Here is a 20,719-nt window from a genome sequence, read left to right as displayed (position 1 = left end):
TTCAGCTTTCCATTAGTGATATAGATATCAAGATCGAAGAAAGGGTAGTGGTCATTGTTAGTATTAGCTTTATTTAAAGTAAGTTCAACAGGATAAATTTCTTTAATATACATACTGAAGTCGTCATTATTGAGAGCCAAAATATCATCCAAATATCTAAAAGTATTATTAAATTTGTTTATCAGATGTTGTTTCGATGGGTCTTTGCACGATGAAAAGTCAAAAAAGTTAACTATTTGTTATCATGTGTTCAACATACTACATCGCCTCGGATGTCTTGATGGGCGAGGTCCACTTGAGAGTAGGAGGTTATTAATTTGATCAGAGTTTGATCAAGACGTTTGTCTCTCGTATTTTGATATTTAAAAAAAACTGGTTGTTTTTATTTTTTGCATTTTAAGGTAATGCAGAACGTCAGATGATAGCCAGGGTTGTCTGTCAGTCAATGTATTACCCTGTAAACCAAATTCAATTCACCGCTCAAGCAAACGTAACACTAGGTAAATATATGTAGCATTTATATTTTATCCTGAACATTAATCACTGTGCTTAAACGGCTTTGGGCAACTTAAGTTACCCACAGCCCAAGATGGAGCCGCCTTGCGTCGGTTAGGGACTTCTCTTCTATAGAATAACAATCCCATGGATGCATCAATTAAACCACTGAATTAAAAAGTTGTATTTATCGTTTAGGGAAACCCCTAAACTTAACAGGTGATTAAATTCTACAAATTAAACGATCACAGCACGATTAGCAAAAACGCTTAGGCTGTCCGTAACTTAAAAACAACTTGTCCGTAACTTTTTTCATTATACCAATAGGAATGTCCGTAACTTTCAAAGAATGGACATACGTGGATGTAATGTTTTACTAATGATAGAGATTGCATCGAATACATAATCAGAAATGAAGTAGATCTCTAGTATGATATAATTCATTTGAATTAGAATGGAAGACAAAATTGGGAATAACATGAAAAAAATAACGATAAATCCTTTAAACTCGGGTCTGATTTTTTATAACGTCGGGATACCCAAATCGCCCAGTTTGTGGGTGGTTTCCTACCATTGCAGATAATCTGTTGAAACATCATTGTTGGTTTTTATTTTTGAACAAGTAGACTACACATGAATTTTTTCACATGCATGCAAATTGCACAATCACATGACAATTATCAAAGGTTCAGCCAAAAACTATAAAATTTAAGAGACATTTATTTCCATTGATTTAAAAAAAAAATCACTTAATTCTAAGTATAATGACATTACGATTCGATTAGAATTTATAGTGGCCTGTTGCATTCGATGCTCGAACTTTATAGATTTGCAGTAAATGAAAAAAATTGAAGAAAGGTCATTTTGTAAAAATGTATAAAACCTAGTTTTACAGCTAGCTTTCACTTGTATGCAAGTTGCATTAAATTACATTAAATTGAACTAAACTAAAAGACACAATAGTTAAAATTCAGTGACATAAAAGGAATAGAGCAATTAACATAGTGTAACAATTAGAAATAGTATGTATGAAAATATAAATAACTAAGACAACAGGGTAATTTAATAGTTTAACAATCCCTGATAACATACAAAGAGAAATAAAAAAAAACTTACTAGGAAACGTATTAAAAAAAACATAACACTATAACTTACTGGTGGGATGTATAAATACCGAGCCGCGTCAAAGAGTATTCATCAAAATACACATAAAAAGAAACAGAGGTGAAAATAAACCGCAAACAGATAATTAAACTAAAAAATTTAAAGAGTATGACAAAGCCATGGTGTGAATCGAAAACGTCGATAAGACGCACATCAGTTAATAAAAGTTCAAACCATAACCAGGATCGAGTACCACAAACCCCACATAGAACGTCTGTGATGTAAGTATGATGCGTTAACAAATCACATTTGGTGGTGAATGAGTAGTATAAACGGCCGTGAAGGTTACAAATATGATGTTAATTGTCTTCTCATTGTTGAAATTATAATTCTTAAAATTTTAAATCAAAAGTTACCCACATCTGAAAATAAAGTCAGTCTGCTTAGTTTCGATCAAAAAGTTACGGACGTCTTATGCATTTTTTAAAGTTGGCCTTACGCTATAGTGAACTCTATATTAACAAATGTCTGATGCTTGGTCCGTTTCTGTGTGTGTTACATTGTAGTGTTGTGTCGTTGTTCTCCTCTTATATCTTATGCGTTTCCCTCAGTTTTAGTTTGTTACCCCGATTTTGTTTATTGTCCATGGATTTATGAGTTTGAACAGCGGTATACTACTGTTGCCTTTATTTATGGTAATTGTTAGTTATTTCTTTATTCAATAATCCTATAAATATTAACATTCTGCATGAAAAACGTCTCAAAAGGTACATTTTGTATGAATTAAATATCAACGAGTTTAGAGTCCGCCATCTTGGGCTGTGGGTTACTTAAGTTACCTACAGCCGTTTAAGCACAGTGATTAATGACCAGGGTGACCAACATCCGGGTAGCATGTTCATACAAACAGAATGAATTTTAACTAGAATTAAGTCAATACAAAGCAACTCTGTCAACATAACGAAGTCATGTCTGCAGGCATTTGTTGAATATAGTTGGTTATAAGTTACATGTGTTGTCAGTATGGGATGATATATGGTGCAAACGCTATAGAGAAATATCTAAATCACATCATAGTCGTTCAGTCGATAAAACATTACTATAGGATCATTGGTCTGAGAATGAGGTAAATATATAATTCTTACCACAATCATATTCTTTCAAGATACCATAGACGTATTTTGTGATGTTTATATTATATATTTTCCCCCAAGTTTCTATCATTTTCGTTCGGATGACAGAGATCCAAAAACTATTGTGAAACTGATGAAAGCAAAATGAAAATTTTATCGATAAAGATATAACTTACACGAATCTGGATTCGTGTAACATACATGGTATATTTCGATGAAAAGTTCCACTCATATAAACATGAAAAAATATATCTTCTTTATCGAATAAAAGTTGTTGGCGTAATAAAAGCTCCACGAGCTTTCCTTTGGGTTTTTATATTTAATACATATATCAACAACAAAGGTGTTATACGTATTGCCCAGTCAAAAACCGCAAATGAATCTCATACAGACAGGTTAAACTTCCGACTTTTATCATTACCGATGAAGGAAAATTCAGAATAGCGCTTTGGCTGCATGACATTTATAAAGTATTGTATTCATTTTAATTTCGGCATTTGGGGCTATAAATCATTTGATTCTGGTAAAAAGGAAAATCTGCATTATATGTTTTATTAGAATTTGCAATTATAGCAATTTTGAAGTTAGATTGAATTAAGAAATGGATCTCCCTCATTCAAAGCTATGATAACTGGAATTGAGTTTACTTTTATTCCGTTTTTGTTTAACAGCTATTTAACATTGTATGCGTATAGCTCTTGCGAATTTGAAATTTATTCACCTATCATGACATGAAATTGTCGAAATAAGCATATGGTACTGTAGAATTGCACAATGTGTTCAGGAATTCTAACTGATGTATTTGCTTTAAGCGTGAATTTTATTCAAACTTGAGAGTTTTTGTAACAGTTATGATAAGAGTATAAGAACGGTTTTATAGGAGATTACCTTATTTATCCTTACATACGTTGAAGACCATATATAAGTACAAAAAAAATATACTAGATTTAATAATCTCCTATATTCACCTTATTATACACAACTGAAATAACACACAAGACTAAGTTTGGTTATTGATAACCTTTTTCAGAGTCAGATGAAATCCAATAACAAAACTTATGAATTGTTTAGTAATTTACGGACACAATGTACCACTTATATAACACTAGTACTGAAGAGCTAGTCTCTAGACTTATAGTCAATCTGTAGCGTAATTAGTAAAGTTTGACGTAACCAACGTTGTTCTTGGTGAAATTAAAGCTAGAAGTGTGCGATGAACGGTGCAAATTATAATTGTTTACTTCGGTAGCTAGAAGAAATTCGAACCATTCGACACAAACTTTCAACAATGGGGAAAACGCCTCTCCATTAACGTAGGTAGAAAGTGACAAGTCGATGTTTATATAACGTAACATAATACAACATTTAATGTACAGAACTTGTCTTTTGGGGTATCTTTATTCTGATCATTTACCAGTGTTTATTTTAAATGTCTCTATATATCACAGATATAATCGTTTATTGACTTATTTTGTGTTCAAACATGCGAAATGTTCTTCAATGTTCTTCTTTCTTCGACACGTTTTAGTATATTTCATACAGCACTCATGATAAAACACTCTTATCTTGCATGATTTCTGTTTGGTTGTCAACATTAACAGTCCAAACTGTGAGTGAAATGTCTGAAGACGGATAAGTTATTGCTATTCATTTGTCAAACTACATTAGTTACACTTTAATGCGACACAGCAAAATGTATATATACACAAAAGAATTCTCTGAGGATCTCTAGACTTGGTCACTTGACATTTGGAGATGAGAATTATAACTAAATAGGAAGATAACGTTCAGATAAAAAAAAATCTTTGTGTAATTCTTATTTAATCTTCTGTTATTAAATGATATTTGTATGTTTTGAAGTCATAGACTAGCGAGCAATTTACGTGATTGCAGAAAATCAATTACCGCTTACGTAGGTTGTATTCGGTGCTTAATGTTACCATAAAATCTAAAACATTTGTTATGACTTTCGAATGATACTACTATACATGTGTTTCCAGATATCATACTGCCAGTTCCTTTTCAACTAGTTCAATACCTTCAGCGAAAAACATTTTAAAAATTAAGAAGATTCGTTGTTACAGTTTTAAAATGCTAGAACCACCTTTGCAAATAAACTCATTATAGATACAATGATTGAAATTATGTTTTTGCGCCAGACGTGCGTTTAGTCTACACAAGACTCACCAGAGACGCTAAAATGAAAAAAAAAAGGTTACAAAGGCAAAATAAAGTACGAAGTTGAAGAACATCGAGGACCTAAAATTCCTAAAATTTTTGCCAAATACAGCTAAGGTAATATATTCCTGAGTAAGAAACACATCATACCGTTCGCCAGACAAAACAAATATGTGTGGATTATTGTCTGGTATATTCCATCGGTAAAACATATTTATAATAATTATAAAATCTAATGACTCCTAAATATAACTGTTTTTCTAAAGTGGTATTCTGGAATATCTTAAAATGCTGACAAATTTTCACAATAAAATATAAGAGTTGTTTAAGTACATCAGAACTATAAAGGTCTATAAAGAACTACAAAAATAATTAAAATAGAGGCGAAAGATGCGACAAGATAGCACGCAGAACGCGAAGAGTCGAGAAAACACTGCTAAGTCATTGAAATAAATATGTAGAAGTCCACAAAACACTTCATTAAAAATAAAAACTGAGCAACGATAACTGAAAAATAAAGACTGGCGCGAACATAGGTGCTCCAGTAGGATGAACATTGGAACCAGTCTTATTGCTCATAGAAGTACAAATTCGATGACAGGTCTCACTCGCTGTTGTAACAATAGAGGGGAAAATGACGGGATTGGGGTAACAACATCGTAAACACGGACATTTCGTAATGACCAACTTACTGTACCACTGCGAAACCTGGTTCTATAGGTTTCCATATAGGCGGACATTTCAATCAAGCAAACAGGATATAGAACGAAAGATGTGGTCTATCGTATCAATTAGTTTAGTTTTAAACCGATTCTAATCTCAGTTCCGAGATGTAGGTCAAGATAGAAGGCAGATGTAACCGTATCTGTGGTTTTCTTTATTTAAAGTTCGATTGAATAGATGCGTCCAACAGAGTCACTATAAATTTTACAAATTATTACAACGTAAAGAAAAAATACAGTTTCGCATGGTACTTAAAAAAAATTGGTACCGTTAATTTTATTACTACCACTGGGTCGATGCCTCTGCTGGTGGACTATTAGTCCCCGAGAGTATCAGCAGCCCAGTAGCCAGTACTTCGGTACTGGCATGAGCATACGGATTTTTTGTGTTATTAAAATTTGCTGTTACAAAATATTAGAAATTATTATAAATTAAGGAATGTATCTCCCTCATGCAAAGCTCTGATTCCTTTCACGGATTTGGCTATACTTGTTGGACCTTTTGGATTATAGCTCTTCATCTTTTATATAAGCTTTGGATTTCAAATATTTTGGCCACGAGCATCACTGAAGAGACATGTATTGTCGAAATGCGCATCTGGTGCAAAAAAAATTGGTACCGTTAATTTTATTATCATGTGCGTCCGAAACAAAGTTCATTAAAAAAAAATAAGCGTGATAAAATTATTTCCATATATTATGTGTATTCAAGAATTTCCATTTCATCGACTTATAATTCGTTATTAATCTATTTGGAATGATCACAAAAATTCGAACAGCGGTATACTACTGTTGCCATTATTTACCGTAAACTGGGAAAAAGTTTTATACAATACGTTTTTGATAAATAAAAAAAAATCTAACGATATAACAACTATATGTATTCTATGACAGACTTTACCTAAACATTTGCTAGAAGACTTATATAACCAAGATTTTGAAGTGAATTAAATATCATTGAATTGACAACTAAATCAACACTTTTTGCATAAATCTTTCCGAAACATCTATCAATTAAGAAGTGTTTAATAACACAAATAATCAATATTAATTAGCGAAAAGTCATTTGATCATTTCATAATTTGCAGAATGATCTAGACATAGTACAATTTTGAGGGATTCGAGATTTCGTCAAAACTAATGGTTCAATTAGTTCGTGGAACCTCTTATATAATTTGCACAATGCTATATGTTAAACTTCAAATACAACCACTCAAAACTGTTTTTATCAGTCCCTAAGATATATGAATGAAGAGCGTTTTTGAGGAATTATAAATGTATTCACACGAATTTTTTTAACCTTTGACGGTTTGATATTGATTATATTTATATGATGGACGAATTCAAATATTAGTATTTGATTATTGACAAGCGTGATGTATTGGCCTATACATAACAATATTCGGATAATTTCTAGAGAAACCTAAATATAATAACAAGTGCAACATCTAAATATATTCTAATTTGATTTTCTTATGTTAACATAAGAAAAAAAACATTGATTTAACTAAATAATCTGAGGATTAAAAGATATCAGAATGTATCAGCTCTTGTTGATATTTTGTTCATTTGACTATCTTATAAGCATTTTCACTATATAAGAGCCCTGCATTTAATTGACATTTTACGTTTGACTTGGTTTTGTAGTGAGCTAATACAATCCTTTGAAGAAATATCGACAAAGAAACATCATTCCATCATTTTCTTGAAATTTTATTACTTATACTATATTTTGTAGAAAACAGGATAGTCCTCAATTGTAAATAACCTAACAATCATGTTATCTAATAAGTATGATACTAGTTTTACTATGGATTGTCTACAAATAAAAAAAAGACTAAGTACCCTTTAGAGCATGAAAATTTTAAACAAAAAAAGTACCAGAAGAAAAGCTGACTGAAATCTATTTTACTTGCTAGACACGAAAACAATATTATTCAATCAATGCACCTTTGATAAACTCCAATTGTCCATTGCAAGCTTATGTTTTTAAAGTATACATATAATACTGTCGAAGAATGAATATTAAAACGTTGTGGAAATTAAACATTTTCACGAAAATCTAAGAGTTAAAACGTAAAAATAATGTAAAATAAGCTTGACCTCATTAAATTTAGTCTTATATAAAAATACAACATACGACCAGTGTCTAATTAACGTGGATGTTAGCAACTATACGGGATTCATCAATGAGTTAACACATACAGTATGATAACCAATAAAAGGCAAAGCTGATATGACGAAACGTGAATCATTGGCAACGTAAAAATAGCCAGCTAGACAAAAGGCGAAAAGTCAAACAAATATGAAGGACACCACCAAACGACAAAAGAAAGACGAAACATACTAGAGGAACATTTAGTCAAATACAAACTGACAATATTATGACAAAAAACGAAGAACTGTTAAAAGACAATCAACAGTATACAAAACACGACAAGGAAACTAAAGACTGACAACGACAACAAATGAATCACAAGCTTCAGACTAGCGACAGGCACATTAATACTGTGAAAAGAAAACACGTTTGTGAGAACTCAACTGTAGTAAAAATCGGTATGAATACGTTGGAGATATCCTTTCGACATAAATCAACATAACAACAACAGACACGAGCATGGAAAAATAGCTGAGAAATATACATACCGTAAGAACAGACGAAAGGACATTACCGTTTAGTAAACAGAAATAAACAATTCATAAAAAGCACAATTATAGTTGGGTATATTCGATTCATTTAAAGTTCGCTTGGGTAAAATTTTGCGGTATACTACTAGTTATAGAATTAACTATTCAAAGAAAAGGCATCACCATGATGACTTCTTATTATTTTTGTTTTTATAGACATTGAACTTATACGGATTTTTCTGTACTTAATTTTGCCATAGACTGATTTATAGAATATATTAACAAGGCACACTTTGTGAATACTTTCATCTTTATGATAACCTTATCACCAAAACTTACTCGGTGACGTTTTCGATTTCAATGAGCACAATCTATGTACATGTAAATTATTAAGTCAGATTTCTTTACCACAAATTACTTTAAATATTTACTAAAGTCTTCCATAGATACAAAGATTTGGTCTGAAAGTTTGGCGGTACCTTAGGTAAATAATGTCGAACGGGATTGCATATTCTTTATTTTACGGTGATGTTATATCCCGATACCGAAAAACTTTGATAAATTCCGGGTAGACTTATCAATCCTTTTAATAAATTTATTCTAGAAGGTTGTCTTTTCAATTGTTTTTATTTGTAAGAATATTTATTTTGTTATCAGTATATAACATCCATACTAAATATTTCACATATGTACTTTCACGGTACTACAATTTGTCGATACCTTTAGTTTTGCATTACACAAGTTCATGTTTCCCATGACTGGCTGTGACGTCTTAACATTAAATCCATGGGATGCTGGATGAGTACTGCTTGATATTTCAGTCTTAGATACATTTTTTTAATTACTAGTGGTTGTTATTGGCTGTGAATAAGCAGTCAGTAACTGCAAGTACTCTTAGATATGAACTTAGTGTCTTTTTGTTGATGGGAAGTACCAGTACATGTCCCCGTCCACTCTATGTTTTTGTTACATGTAAAATCACTATATTATTTGTATTCATCTGATGAGTTCAGCCTTTTTAAACTGATTTTTTTATAGTAAGGGGGCCTCATTCTGTTTGTGCCTGTACTAACTGAGGAGCCATAGTTCAGTGGTTGTCAATAAAGCGAAAACCATTGCGGGTCATAATCAAAACCAAGGGATACACTGGAGTGCAACACAAACAAACGTTAGGCTGTTAGTTTTCTTAATTGAATTGTTACATATTTTTCATGTCGGAGCCTTTTATAGCTGAACATACTGTTTGGGTTTTTTTTTTTTATTGTTGAATGCCATACGATTGCCTATAATTGCTTACATCCACTTCATTGAAACTTTTAAGAATAGCAATCATACCACATAACCTTATGTTTTAATTAGATACTGTCAAGGAGAAGATTCACAAATCTAATCGTCATATCATGCCAATTTCAGATAAATATTTCCGTATCTAGCATATTTACCATTTTCATCTTAAAACAGGCTTTATATTGATTGCAGCAAATACATTTGCAATCAAATCTCATTTTAATTAAAAATGAAACCTCCTCCTGTTTAATAAGAATGTGTAGATAGTAAAGAAGCCATGAGTATCAACTGATTAAAAAGAATCATCGAAAGCGCAAAACTTATCTAATAAAAATATCGCGAGTTTTTGCACCCAAAAATAGTTATTTTTATATTCTTCGATACAAAATGTAAAAACTCTTTTTTTTTAATATTAGTCAGATAAAATGAATAAAACATTCAATAGAAGCCGAGATGATAAGCCTGGCTCTTATAGAACTCATTACGATTGCAAATATACAATTGATAAACACAAAATGTTTAGCTTGACTTACAATTGATTCTTAACTTACCTAAATATTCAAGTCATTGAAATGATAATAATTTGTACGGTTACACCATTATTTAACCAGCAAGTGTTTAGTTGATGTTATATAACAATAAAATTCACACTTATATTATCGATAGTTTACAGCAAGATTTATTAATACTATTAAATTTTGAAGGTTGTTATTGCTAATATTGATTTGGAATCAATTATCTAATCGTTATATTCATAATTTTATTATTCTATGTGTTACAAAAACGATTTATCTTCCAAACGTGTTACTAATTATTTAGTATATGCCAATAACGATCAAACTCCTCTTGGTTTGTTTTGATTGATGTTACTACATTGAATATTTCCTCGACCTCTTTTATCAATATTGGAGCTCCCAATATTGCAAGACCTTATCATACGATGTAATTACCTTTTTCTAGTGGCAAAAAAATCACCAACACTTTTACCTTAATTTACTTCTTCTCATATCCAAGTGAAAGAAATAAAATGAAATAATACTTTATGAATTTCGTACATTCGATTCACTTTTCTGGATATCCGTTCATCAGTAACACTCAAATAGAACCAGACACTTTTGGTGCAGTTTACAAAAGTTAGTCAACCCTTATATAGGTTTTGTGAATTTGAATTGTTTATGATGATTTTAGTTATCATTGGAACATTTATCTATGCAGTTTTTCAGAGATTTACCGACGATATATAAGAACTGTTCTCCTAAATTAATGTTGTTATTAATGATATTTTCACTTGTTTAAGCTAAATAAAGTAAGTTTACAGTACACAGAGAACTATCGTCTAAAGCAAATAAATGTCTACAAATCACTTCATATAAAACTGTAGATTGAACCAAACAAAAGGTCAACGAGCGCAATTTAAAACCGAAAATAACTCGCACAAATCAAAAGACACAAACAAACACATCCTAATACCGGCGTCACACACCAGCGCATCATGTACGTTGCCAATACGCTAGTAATTTTGGATGCATTTAACTTGTTAATCATATCTGTATCGTGTTTATAACGAGCTTAAAGCGTGTATTGAGCGTACGAAAGCGTACATAAGCGTGTTTCGGACGTTCAAATAACGTATGTTGGCGTTTGATGGCGTTTGTCTAACGTAGATGGAATGCACGCTACGAAGGAAAGGAATCCCCTTAACGTATTTGAAACGCGTCCCAATCTTATCTTTGACGATAATCCGTGCTTTCGGCGTGACTGGGACGTTTAGTTATGGGTATATTGTTACAAAATCACCGCATAAGTTTTAGTTAAAGTAGAAAGTTCTTGAAACGTATACAGCGTGCACTAAACGTGGCTCAAACTTATTCATAGCGTTTTCAACGCGCTTAATGCGTATGAATTACATGCGTGTAGCGTACAGGTATATGCTTGACAAACGCTTGAGCTAGATTAAAATGTTTATGCTGCATAAAAATTTACGGGAGTTATAGCGTTCACCAAGCGTATACCTTTGAATTTCGATGTACTTCAAACTTATGCAACGCGCGTTTAACGATTTCTTATCGATCCTCTGGCGTGCAACTAACGTATACGGACTATGTCAATTTTCTCTGTACGTCTGGTGCACGCCGGTGTATACGCAAATGTGTGACGCCGACATTAATTTAATGGTGATGTTGTAAACCGAGCAAGAGATTGAGATACAATCTGGGTAAACGTATCAATTCTTTAAATACATGTATTTTAAAAGGTTACCCAGTCGTCAACACTGTAATTAAATCTTTGAATAATGTTTTATAGGTATGAATATTTATTTTGTTATCAGCAAATTAAAACCATACTAAATATAACAATTATGTACCTTTATGATACTACAATATGTCGATACGTTTACTTTGGCATACTTTTTTCTGACTGTTAGTGACATGTTAACAAGAAATCCATTGGATGTTGGGTGTATACCGATTGCCATTTTAGTCTTAGAAACATGATTTTTTGGGCTTGTAACTGCGAGTACTTTCAGATCTGTACTATTTGTTTCGGGATATATATATATATGTTTACCCGTTTACGTCCAATCGGTGTCTTTGTTAGATGAATTTCTATTTGTGTCAATCTGATGAGAAACTATATAAAAGAAGTTGTGGTTCTAGTGGCAATGAGACAACACTTGAGACCAAATGACACATAAATTAACAACTATAGGTCACCGTACGGTCTTCAAAAATGGACAACGCCCCGAAATGACAAATGTAACACAATTCAAACGAGAAAACAAACGGCCTAATCAATTTTTTTTTTAAATGAACGAAAACAAAAATGTAACACAGCAACAAAGGAAAAACCACTGAATTGCAGGCTCCTGACTTGGGAAAGCCATTTTCAACTGATATTTATGGTTTGTTCTTATGTTGTACTGTTACACCACTGTGACATTCTTTATGTGCCTGTCCCAAGTCAGGAGCTACTACACAACTTACGAGATCAATGGTGCTCTTTTATGCAATTAATGATATGTTGATTTTCTTTAAACACAACTCAGGATGAGTTTTAACATTAAATTATGAAGGTATGAAGCCTTAGACAGCAATGACGTTATTAATTAGCGGTATTATTCCTGTACAGCTCGTTGATGTTTAACAAAACATCGTCTGCGAATGTAACTAAGTCCAGACAATTATGTTAACATCAATAGTCATTATTAGAATCCCAGGGGCTGTATAACTTAGTGTATGATACTCTAGACCTAGCTACACCACAGTTAGTTCATTCTGCTATAAAGTAAAGCAAAACTACCATAAACTTGTCGCATAGGGTTTCGATAGCTTGTTAATGATAGACAGATTTTCTATAGTGTCTCACATGAATCAAAACTAGTCAGCAAAATGACTAACATGACCATACTACCAAGGAAGACTACTTGTAAAAAACTGAAAAAACTGTCCCCTGTGATTCTTAATAAGAATTTAACAAACTTTCTAGAAAAAAGTATAATCACAAAACTACTGAACTCAGAGGAAAATCCAATCGGAAAGTCCATAATCACATGGCAAAATCAAATGACAAAACACATCAAAAACGAATGGACAAGAACTGTCATATTCCTGACTTGGTACAGGTATTTTCAAATGTAGAAAATAGTGGATTAAACCTAGTTTTATGGCGCTAAACCTCTCCCTTTAATGACAGTCTCATCAATTTCCGTTATATTTACAATAATGCGTGAACTTAACAAAGTGGATCCTTATCTTTCTACAATGTATTTGAAGTTCATTCATGGTCAGTAAAATTATTCACAGAAATATTTTTTTCGGAGCATAAACAAATAAAATATAAATTGCTTCGCACATTTCAATGTTAACAGTTACTAAAATACTAGTATAATCCCTAATGACATTCGGAAGAATGGTGTCATTTAAACAAAATATAAGCCATGGACACTTATACCAAAAACGTGTAATTAAAGGTAACCGTGAGGTAACCAGTTTACAACCTGAGGATAAGGACACCCAAACACAATATTTGCATGAATCTATATTTTTAACAACGTTTCATTAAAAATAAGTACCATTATAAAAACAAATCATTATTTTTTTATACCAGTAATCAATTCTATTTATGCAGCTTTCCAATGCGACTTTCCAAAATTTATCTACACTCCTGTCGCGTACAACTTCGAACCCAACCTCATAGTTATAAACCTAACAACGGCTTAGGTTTTTTCAAAAAAGCTCTTACCACAATTATTTTTTTATTACACAATTGATAGCATGAGAGAACGTCCTAATGACGTAATGTGGAAAGAAAAAATATTATGATGATGAATTGGTTGGTTCTCGATTAACCTGAATAATAGGAAAGGCGTAGACCTTTCTACCCTTCAATATAAAATATGTCGCTCTCCAGTCATTGACCGGATATTCATATTTATCTAATATATCAGTTTAACTCAGATTTGATATTTCTGAGTGTAAATTTTGACAGCTACTACCCTTTAATTTGTATGATATTTTTTTTAATTGAGCTGATTTTAGTGTGTGGGTGTCTTTCTCCCTTGATATTCAAACAATAAAAATTAGCATTTGTTTACTATATCTCTAAACACATTTATCATAAAAAGCTACAAAAACCTGAATAATTCCGTTCACATTTTGATCATTTTGAAATCCTCTAATTTATTGCAAAGAATAAATTTTCCATGCAATCTACAAACGTGGTTACGGTGAATTAGACATTGAAATACACTGACAAATTTGCTTCCTAAATTATAAAACATCAAGGAATATCAATTAGAAGAAAACAATAACTTGAACATGATTATATATTAAAGAAAAATAAGTGTGCTTTAAATTTAAGAAATCTCGCACTAAGGAGAGAAGAAACGGTTTCAATTATCGTTTATTTGTTGAATTTTTTCTTTTTTATTTAATAAAATATCACCAGCTAACAATAAATTGAAGAAAGCTCATAATTTTACTCATATTTTGCAAATGAGTCCTAGAAAAGCACAAAACTAAGTCCCACTATTTTGGTTTACAACTTCAATTGAGGCGTTAGCATTAAAATTTGAAACATAATAAGGGAATATGGTTTTTGTTTAATCTCTTTATAAAGTGAAACGAAAATAAAAAGTGACGGTACTTTATGGGTTATGAATATTTATAGATGCATAATTTTACACGTATTAGTTGTTGCTACTCTAGATAAATAAATACGACCAATAGCATTTCTTGGTCAAGGAGTACAAGCCAAGAAATGCTATAGGAGATCAAAATCAGTGGGGTGTCTTTGGGGGGGGGGGGGGGGGGGGTAAGTATAATATTTTTTTTGTTTTGTTTCGGTTTCGGTTTTATATTTAGGATATATGTATTCTTTTATTTATAATTTAATAGTTCTTATTAAACACATATTTGTTATTTGAAATTCTCTCTTTTCATTTTGTGTATTAGGAAACAATCTACATTTTGTGCACTGTTTATAAAGGTACTGTTGAAAATCTACGACACTTTTAAGAATTTTAAGACAGGATTTACAAATTGGAACATAAAGTACCATGAGCCTGTTTTAGTGGCAGGGAGCTTCATTTGATACCTCAGGAATTGTCTTCTGTTATAACGGTGCACGTTTATTTTATCGTCTGTTATAAGGGTTACTGCTTAGGTGTTCCGTTTTGAATTTTCATCGGAATTCGGTATTTTATGCTATTTTACTTGTTATTCACCGATGAATAAACTTTTGGTGAACTTCTTAATCTGTATACATGTGTTATACGCTATCAAAATGACGTTACAGATACAACTCGTTTAAACATCAACCCAACAATGTTAGATCTGTAAATTTGCTTTCGCAAATTTTTTATTCTTCCCTCGCCGGGATTCGAACCCATGCTACTGAGATATCGTGACTCCAAATTGCCTTCACTGTAGCCGTCCCGCTAGACCACAAGATCACCTAGGCTTCATAAAAATGAAGCTTTCGGTGGCCGGGTGTTACCTTTCTACGTCAGTTTTAATCTAGCGTCGTACTACAGTACATGACATATAAGGCATGGAGATGTATAGATATTATATGGCCTTCCAAATAACGTTTCGATCCCTAACATCACTGAAGAGACATATAATGTCGAAATCTAGATCTGGTGTACAAAAAAAATATTGACACCTTTGTGTTTGTGGCATAACATCTTGGCCACAAGTTCATCGTTTTCTGTTTAGTATGAAATTTATATTAAGATCCATTTTATTACATCTCGTGATCAATTTTATTTGGCAATCGCCAATGGCAGTCAGCATGTTTAAGAACATCAGTTGTTCAACCTGTTAGTCAAATGCGTTTTGTTTAAATATACTTTTTCACTTTTTTGGTCTTTTGGAAAATGTTGTTTGTGCTGTATTTAGACCCTTCTACAACGAAATTTGTTTTACATGCACACGTATAAAAATTGCGGTTTTTATCCAACGCAATCATAGATTTGAACGTAGTTTTCAATTTAGACTCGTATATATATATATATATACAACTCGTCTAAACATCAACCCAACAATGTTAGATCTGTGTGAGTTTCTCTTTCGCAAATTTTTGGTTCTTCCCTCGCCGGGATTCGAACCCATGCTACTGTGATATCGTGACACCAAATCGCCTGCACTGCTGCCGTCCCTCTAGACCACACGACCACCTGGGCTCTCAAAAAAGAGCTTTTTCTGGCCATGTGTTACCTTTCCTCGTCAGTTTTAATCTAGCGGCGTACTACAGTACATGATATATAAGGCATGAAGATGTTATTGTTACAGATCAGCTAAATTATCTATAGTAAAGGATCCTACAAATTAATGTAATATACAGTCACAGAAAATAATTATATTTATAAGTACGTCTGAGTCAGTGACAACTCTACAACAGATGTATCCATCAGATCGCCATCAATAATGGTTATACATGGCTGTGTACATAATGTATATACAACTCGTCTAAACATCAACCCAACAATGTTAGATCTGTAAATTTGCTTTCGCAAATTTTTGGTTCTTCCCTCGCCGGGATTCGAACCCATGCTACTGTGATATCGTGACACCAAATCGCCTGCACTGCAGCCGTCCCGCTAGACCACACGACCACCTGGGCTCTAAAAAAAAAGAGCTTTCGCTGGCCATGTGTTACCTTTCCTCGTCAGTTTTAATCTAGCGGCATACTACAGTACATAATATATAAGGCATGAAGATGTTATTGTTACAGATCAGCTAAACTATCTATAGTAAAGGATCCTACAAATTAATGTAATATACAGTCACAGAAAAATAATTATATTTATAAGTACGTCTGAGTCAGTGACAACTCTACAACAGATGTATCCATCGGATCGCCATCAATGATGGTGATACATGGCTGTGTACATAATGTATATACAACTCGTCTAAACATCAACCCAACAATATATATATATACTATACTTAATGGCAAAGCCCATAGAGTAATGAGGAAACAAGACCTTAAAAATGAATCTAGTGTCGATGTTATCACTAACTAACGTCGCTTTCGTGCGTCATCAATGTTTTACAGAAAGGGTCCTACCTTTGTTCATCTCTGTTTACACATACGAGAAATTTTAACTTTTTACGGCTTACTCAGTTTGATAAAGCAACAAAGCCAAATTTAGAAGCTTACACTTTCATAGTACCTGAGGTCGACCCGGTTTTAATGTATTATTTTGTGTCCCTTTTACTCATATACCTCCTAAAGTAATAAAAAAATTCTGGCTTTTCAATTTTTACGCTAAAGCATTCCTAGTGATGGTTAATTAAGAAAGGCCTTTGGGCGCGTGCAATTAAAAAGGGTTATTTTCATTAAAAATCTCGTAGTTTCTTTACTCATTGGTTTTCATTAAAGTGTCTATATTATAGCATTACTTCACATTCTTGTGTAGAATGGTTCCTCTAACACTTCGAACTCCAAGTCTTAATAGGACATATCTTTATTTTTTGTGTGACAGTAACTCAATTTCTAGACCGTGTTCTATTAAATATGAAAAAATATCATAGGCTTATTTGATTGATAACTGTGTAAAAGGTATGTATAAAGTCATTTCTATAAGCTTTTTTTAAATATTTTGACAAAACATTTGAATTTATTACTTACCACTGAGGATAAAACCATGGCATTATAATAAAAAGAAGTCGAACGAAATATTCCATCTTAAAACACACCTGGCATGAATACCTCAACATTGTGTACCGTTAATACGAATATATCCTATTCATTCAAAAAAGTGTCGCACATGCGTATGACATAAAGCAGTCTCGGTGCTACACAGAGTAGTAAAGATTTCGAAAGAATCAATTCTAAAGCAACATTCATTGTAAGATCGATCGTGTCCTGTATTCCACATCAAGTTGTTTGGAAAATCAGATAAATACATCATTTAGTTAGCATCTCACCAAATCACAATCACCAAATCTGTTAAAGTATATACTGAATTAATGAAGAAAATCGTGTCAATATACTAACACAGATTTCAAACTTTATATAAGCTAGTAAAGAAAAGTTGTAAATTGACATGTCAATAAACGAAAAGGAGGAGAAAACCATTCGCTAATGAGTTCACAATAGTATATGTTCAGTGGGCTAGCAATATTTGACATCACTTATCGGTTAACAAGCTCGTATAGCTATTGGTTTTATAGGTTAAAGATTATACGAAATTCTATACAAGAGTTTTAACCATGTTAATATATTTATTACTATAGTGCCTAACAAGATTTTGTGAGGTAGACGAAATTGACTTTAAAACGATCGTATTGACTTTTGATGTGCAGAAATAGGCAGATCGGACATATTTTGACTTTAGTTACTTACTTCTTAAGTTTGGGATTAATTGTAATCAACATATTCCAATGAGACTGAAAAATGCTTTTTTTTATTATGATAAATAATAATTTTACCTGCCGTAGTCGTGCGTAAAATATATTTCGGTATTTTTCTTACGAAAATGACTTGTTTAATGGAACAAAACGTATTATTTGTAAACTTTCTCTTTACTCTTCACAATAGGCTTTTAAAAAATAACCTTTCCAACTGTATATTCCGAAAATTTTGTGAAAATCGAATAAGTGGCAATTCTTACCTTTCATACCTTAACTTTCATTGATAAAACATAATATTGACTCGTCCAGTGTCCAGTTTGAAGGTCATTTTAGTTACCGGTCACATTCATGCACGTTCTAATTAATCAATAGTCATGTATGAAAAGCATAAACAAGTTTGAAGGTAAACTAATAACAACTTAATCCAATCAAATTGCCTACGATTCAATAACAATGACCAGTCCACATCATAAAAATGTATAGGGGTAAACTGGGTAGGGAGAAAATGTCAGATATATTAAGTTCATTATTTTGCAATAACGGGTAAAAATTTGTTAACCAATAGATTTGTTATAATTTCATAATCATGTCGTTATGTATTGGTATAGTTTTTGGATCTTTCATTAGCGTATTTAAGGCTGTAGAAAGTTTGGCCTTCAAAAGTCAACATAATCATTGACTTTATAAAGAAAATTCGCCTTTTTAAAACATTGAATGTTTCACAAATAATACGCGACAACAAAGCAAAATCATTTCTTAAAACACTGCAAAAAAAATAATTCTGATTGATGCAGTGGTATTGTAATAAATTGCACTGGAGTGAACACACGGTGGGTATGGTTGTCCTGCGAGAGAACGTACTGTGCTGGTGATTTGGTCCTGACGGGTGCTGGTGATCAATGAAAAAATGTAAACAAAGACGAAAATGATGATTTTTGACGTTTTCACTCATAAAAAATGGAAGAAAACAGTTGAGATTTTTCAATTTTGTTTCTTATGGGTTCATATGTAAACCATTAAAAAGTTGACCCTCTAAACTGTTTCAGTAAGCGTAACACAAAAATGCTCAATTTCAGAAAATCTCGAACTGAAAAAATAAAACAAAAATGCTCATAGAGTCCGCTTTCTATACCGCAATCCACACGACAAAACTATTTTGTGAAAAAAACATTGCAATTTATTAAAATTTAGCATTTTCTCAATTTATTCATGTCCTGATACTGTGCTGGTGGGTCCTGTCATTGTGCTGGTGGGTCCTGATACGGTGCTGGTGATTTTGGATAAGAAGTTGGTCATATTTGAAACAAATGTTACAAAATCAATAAAATTGGGCAGATAATTGTTGTCAATAGGATCTATGACTCCTATTTTAGCTCTTGTGCATCCATTTGGCTGTTTAATGTGTGTTTTCAAATGATCGTAACTTGTATTAAATAATTACATAAAAGGGCAACATCTTTCGTCCAATATCAGATAACAATATATAGTATCTAAAATAAGAATAGTTTATTAAGATATTAAATGCCCCTTACATTGATGCTTCAACAATGATCAAAGCCCATGCCGCATAGACATGTTTGTTAGCGCTCCGCATACCCCTCCCCACTTCCATCCAACCAATCCTCCTCATTTCCTCCTTCATTGTTACAGTGGTGTACCAACACAACAATTTATTACATAAAATAATAACACAAAGACACACATTATTGAATAACGAATGCTTGCAGGTACTGAAAGCTAGTTCAAAGCTGCATTTTCAACTAATAGATAAACCATGTTCTCATATACAAAAATCCCAATCGTGTCGATGAAAAAAGTCTCAAAACTTAAGTTCACATTTCAATGTTTGATGAAGCAGAACTTTAAAAATGTTCAGTGAATCTTGTGCTCACAACATTTATTGTCATAATTATGTTTACATAAGACTTATAAAGGAATTAAGCAGGTACCAAGAAATATTTTACAGTTCAATTTAATGATCATGAATGGAAGGAAATGGTATGGAAGTTACATAGGACAAAAAGAAATTGATAGTATTTTTGGGCGAAAGACTTAAACGCTTCTTTGCATTATATAGTACAGCTCTTCTATAAAAGCATGCAAAAAAACTTTGATTGACTTGCATGCTATGTTTGCTTGGATGTTTTCAAACAATAGGTAGGCGGAGTTTCAATACATACTGGGATTTGATTGGACAAATACAAACTGACAGGAATTGAAGTTAATGTTTATTGTCCAAACAAATTGTAGTATATAGTAAACAGACTACTTACCTGTCGTTTACAAACATCCAAACAATCATAGCAAGCAA

General features: G+C 32.4%; 1 protein-coding gene across 1 annotated transcript in view; it reads right to left on the bottom strand.

The window, feature by feature from the left end:
- Positions 1-18,003, bottom strand: part of LOC143042505 (gamma-aminobutyric acid receptor subunit beta-like) — a 52,372-nt gene extending 34,369 nt beyond the window's left edge. The window contains exon 1 of the mRNA XM_076214832.1: positions 17,684-18,003. Coding sequence (XP_076070947.1) covers positions 17,684-17,772 — 89 coding nt within the window. The 5' untranslated portion in view covers positions 17,773-18,003. The remainder of the gene's footprint in view (positions 1-17,683) is intronic.
- Positions 18,004-20,719: the final 2,716 nt, after the last annotated feature.

The sequence above is a fragment of the Mytilus galloprovincialis genome, chromosome 8 (genome assembly GCF_965363235.1).
Source record: "Mytilus galloprovincialis chromosome 8, xbMytGall1.hap1.1, whole genome shotgun sequence".
NCBI classification, from domain to species: Eukaryota; Metazoa; Mollusca; class Bivalvia; order Mytilida; family Mytilidae; genus Mytilus; species Mytilus galloprovincialis.
The sequence above is the reverse complement of the archived record's forward strand: the minus strand, read 5'-3'. Positions and strand labels throughout refer to the sequence as shown.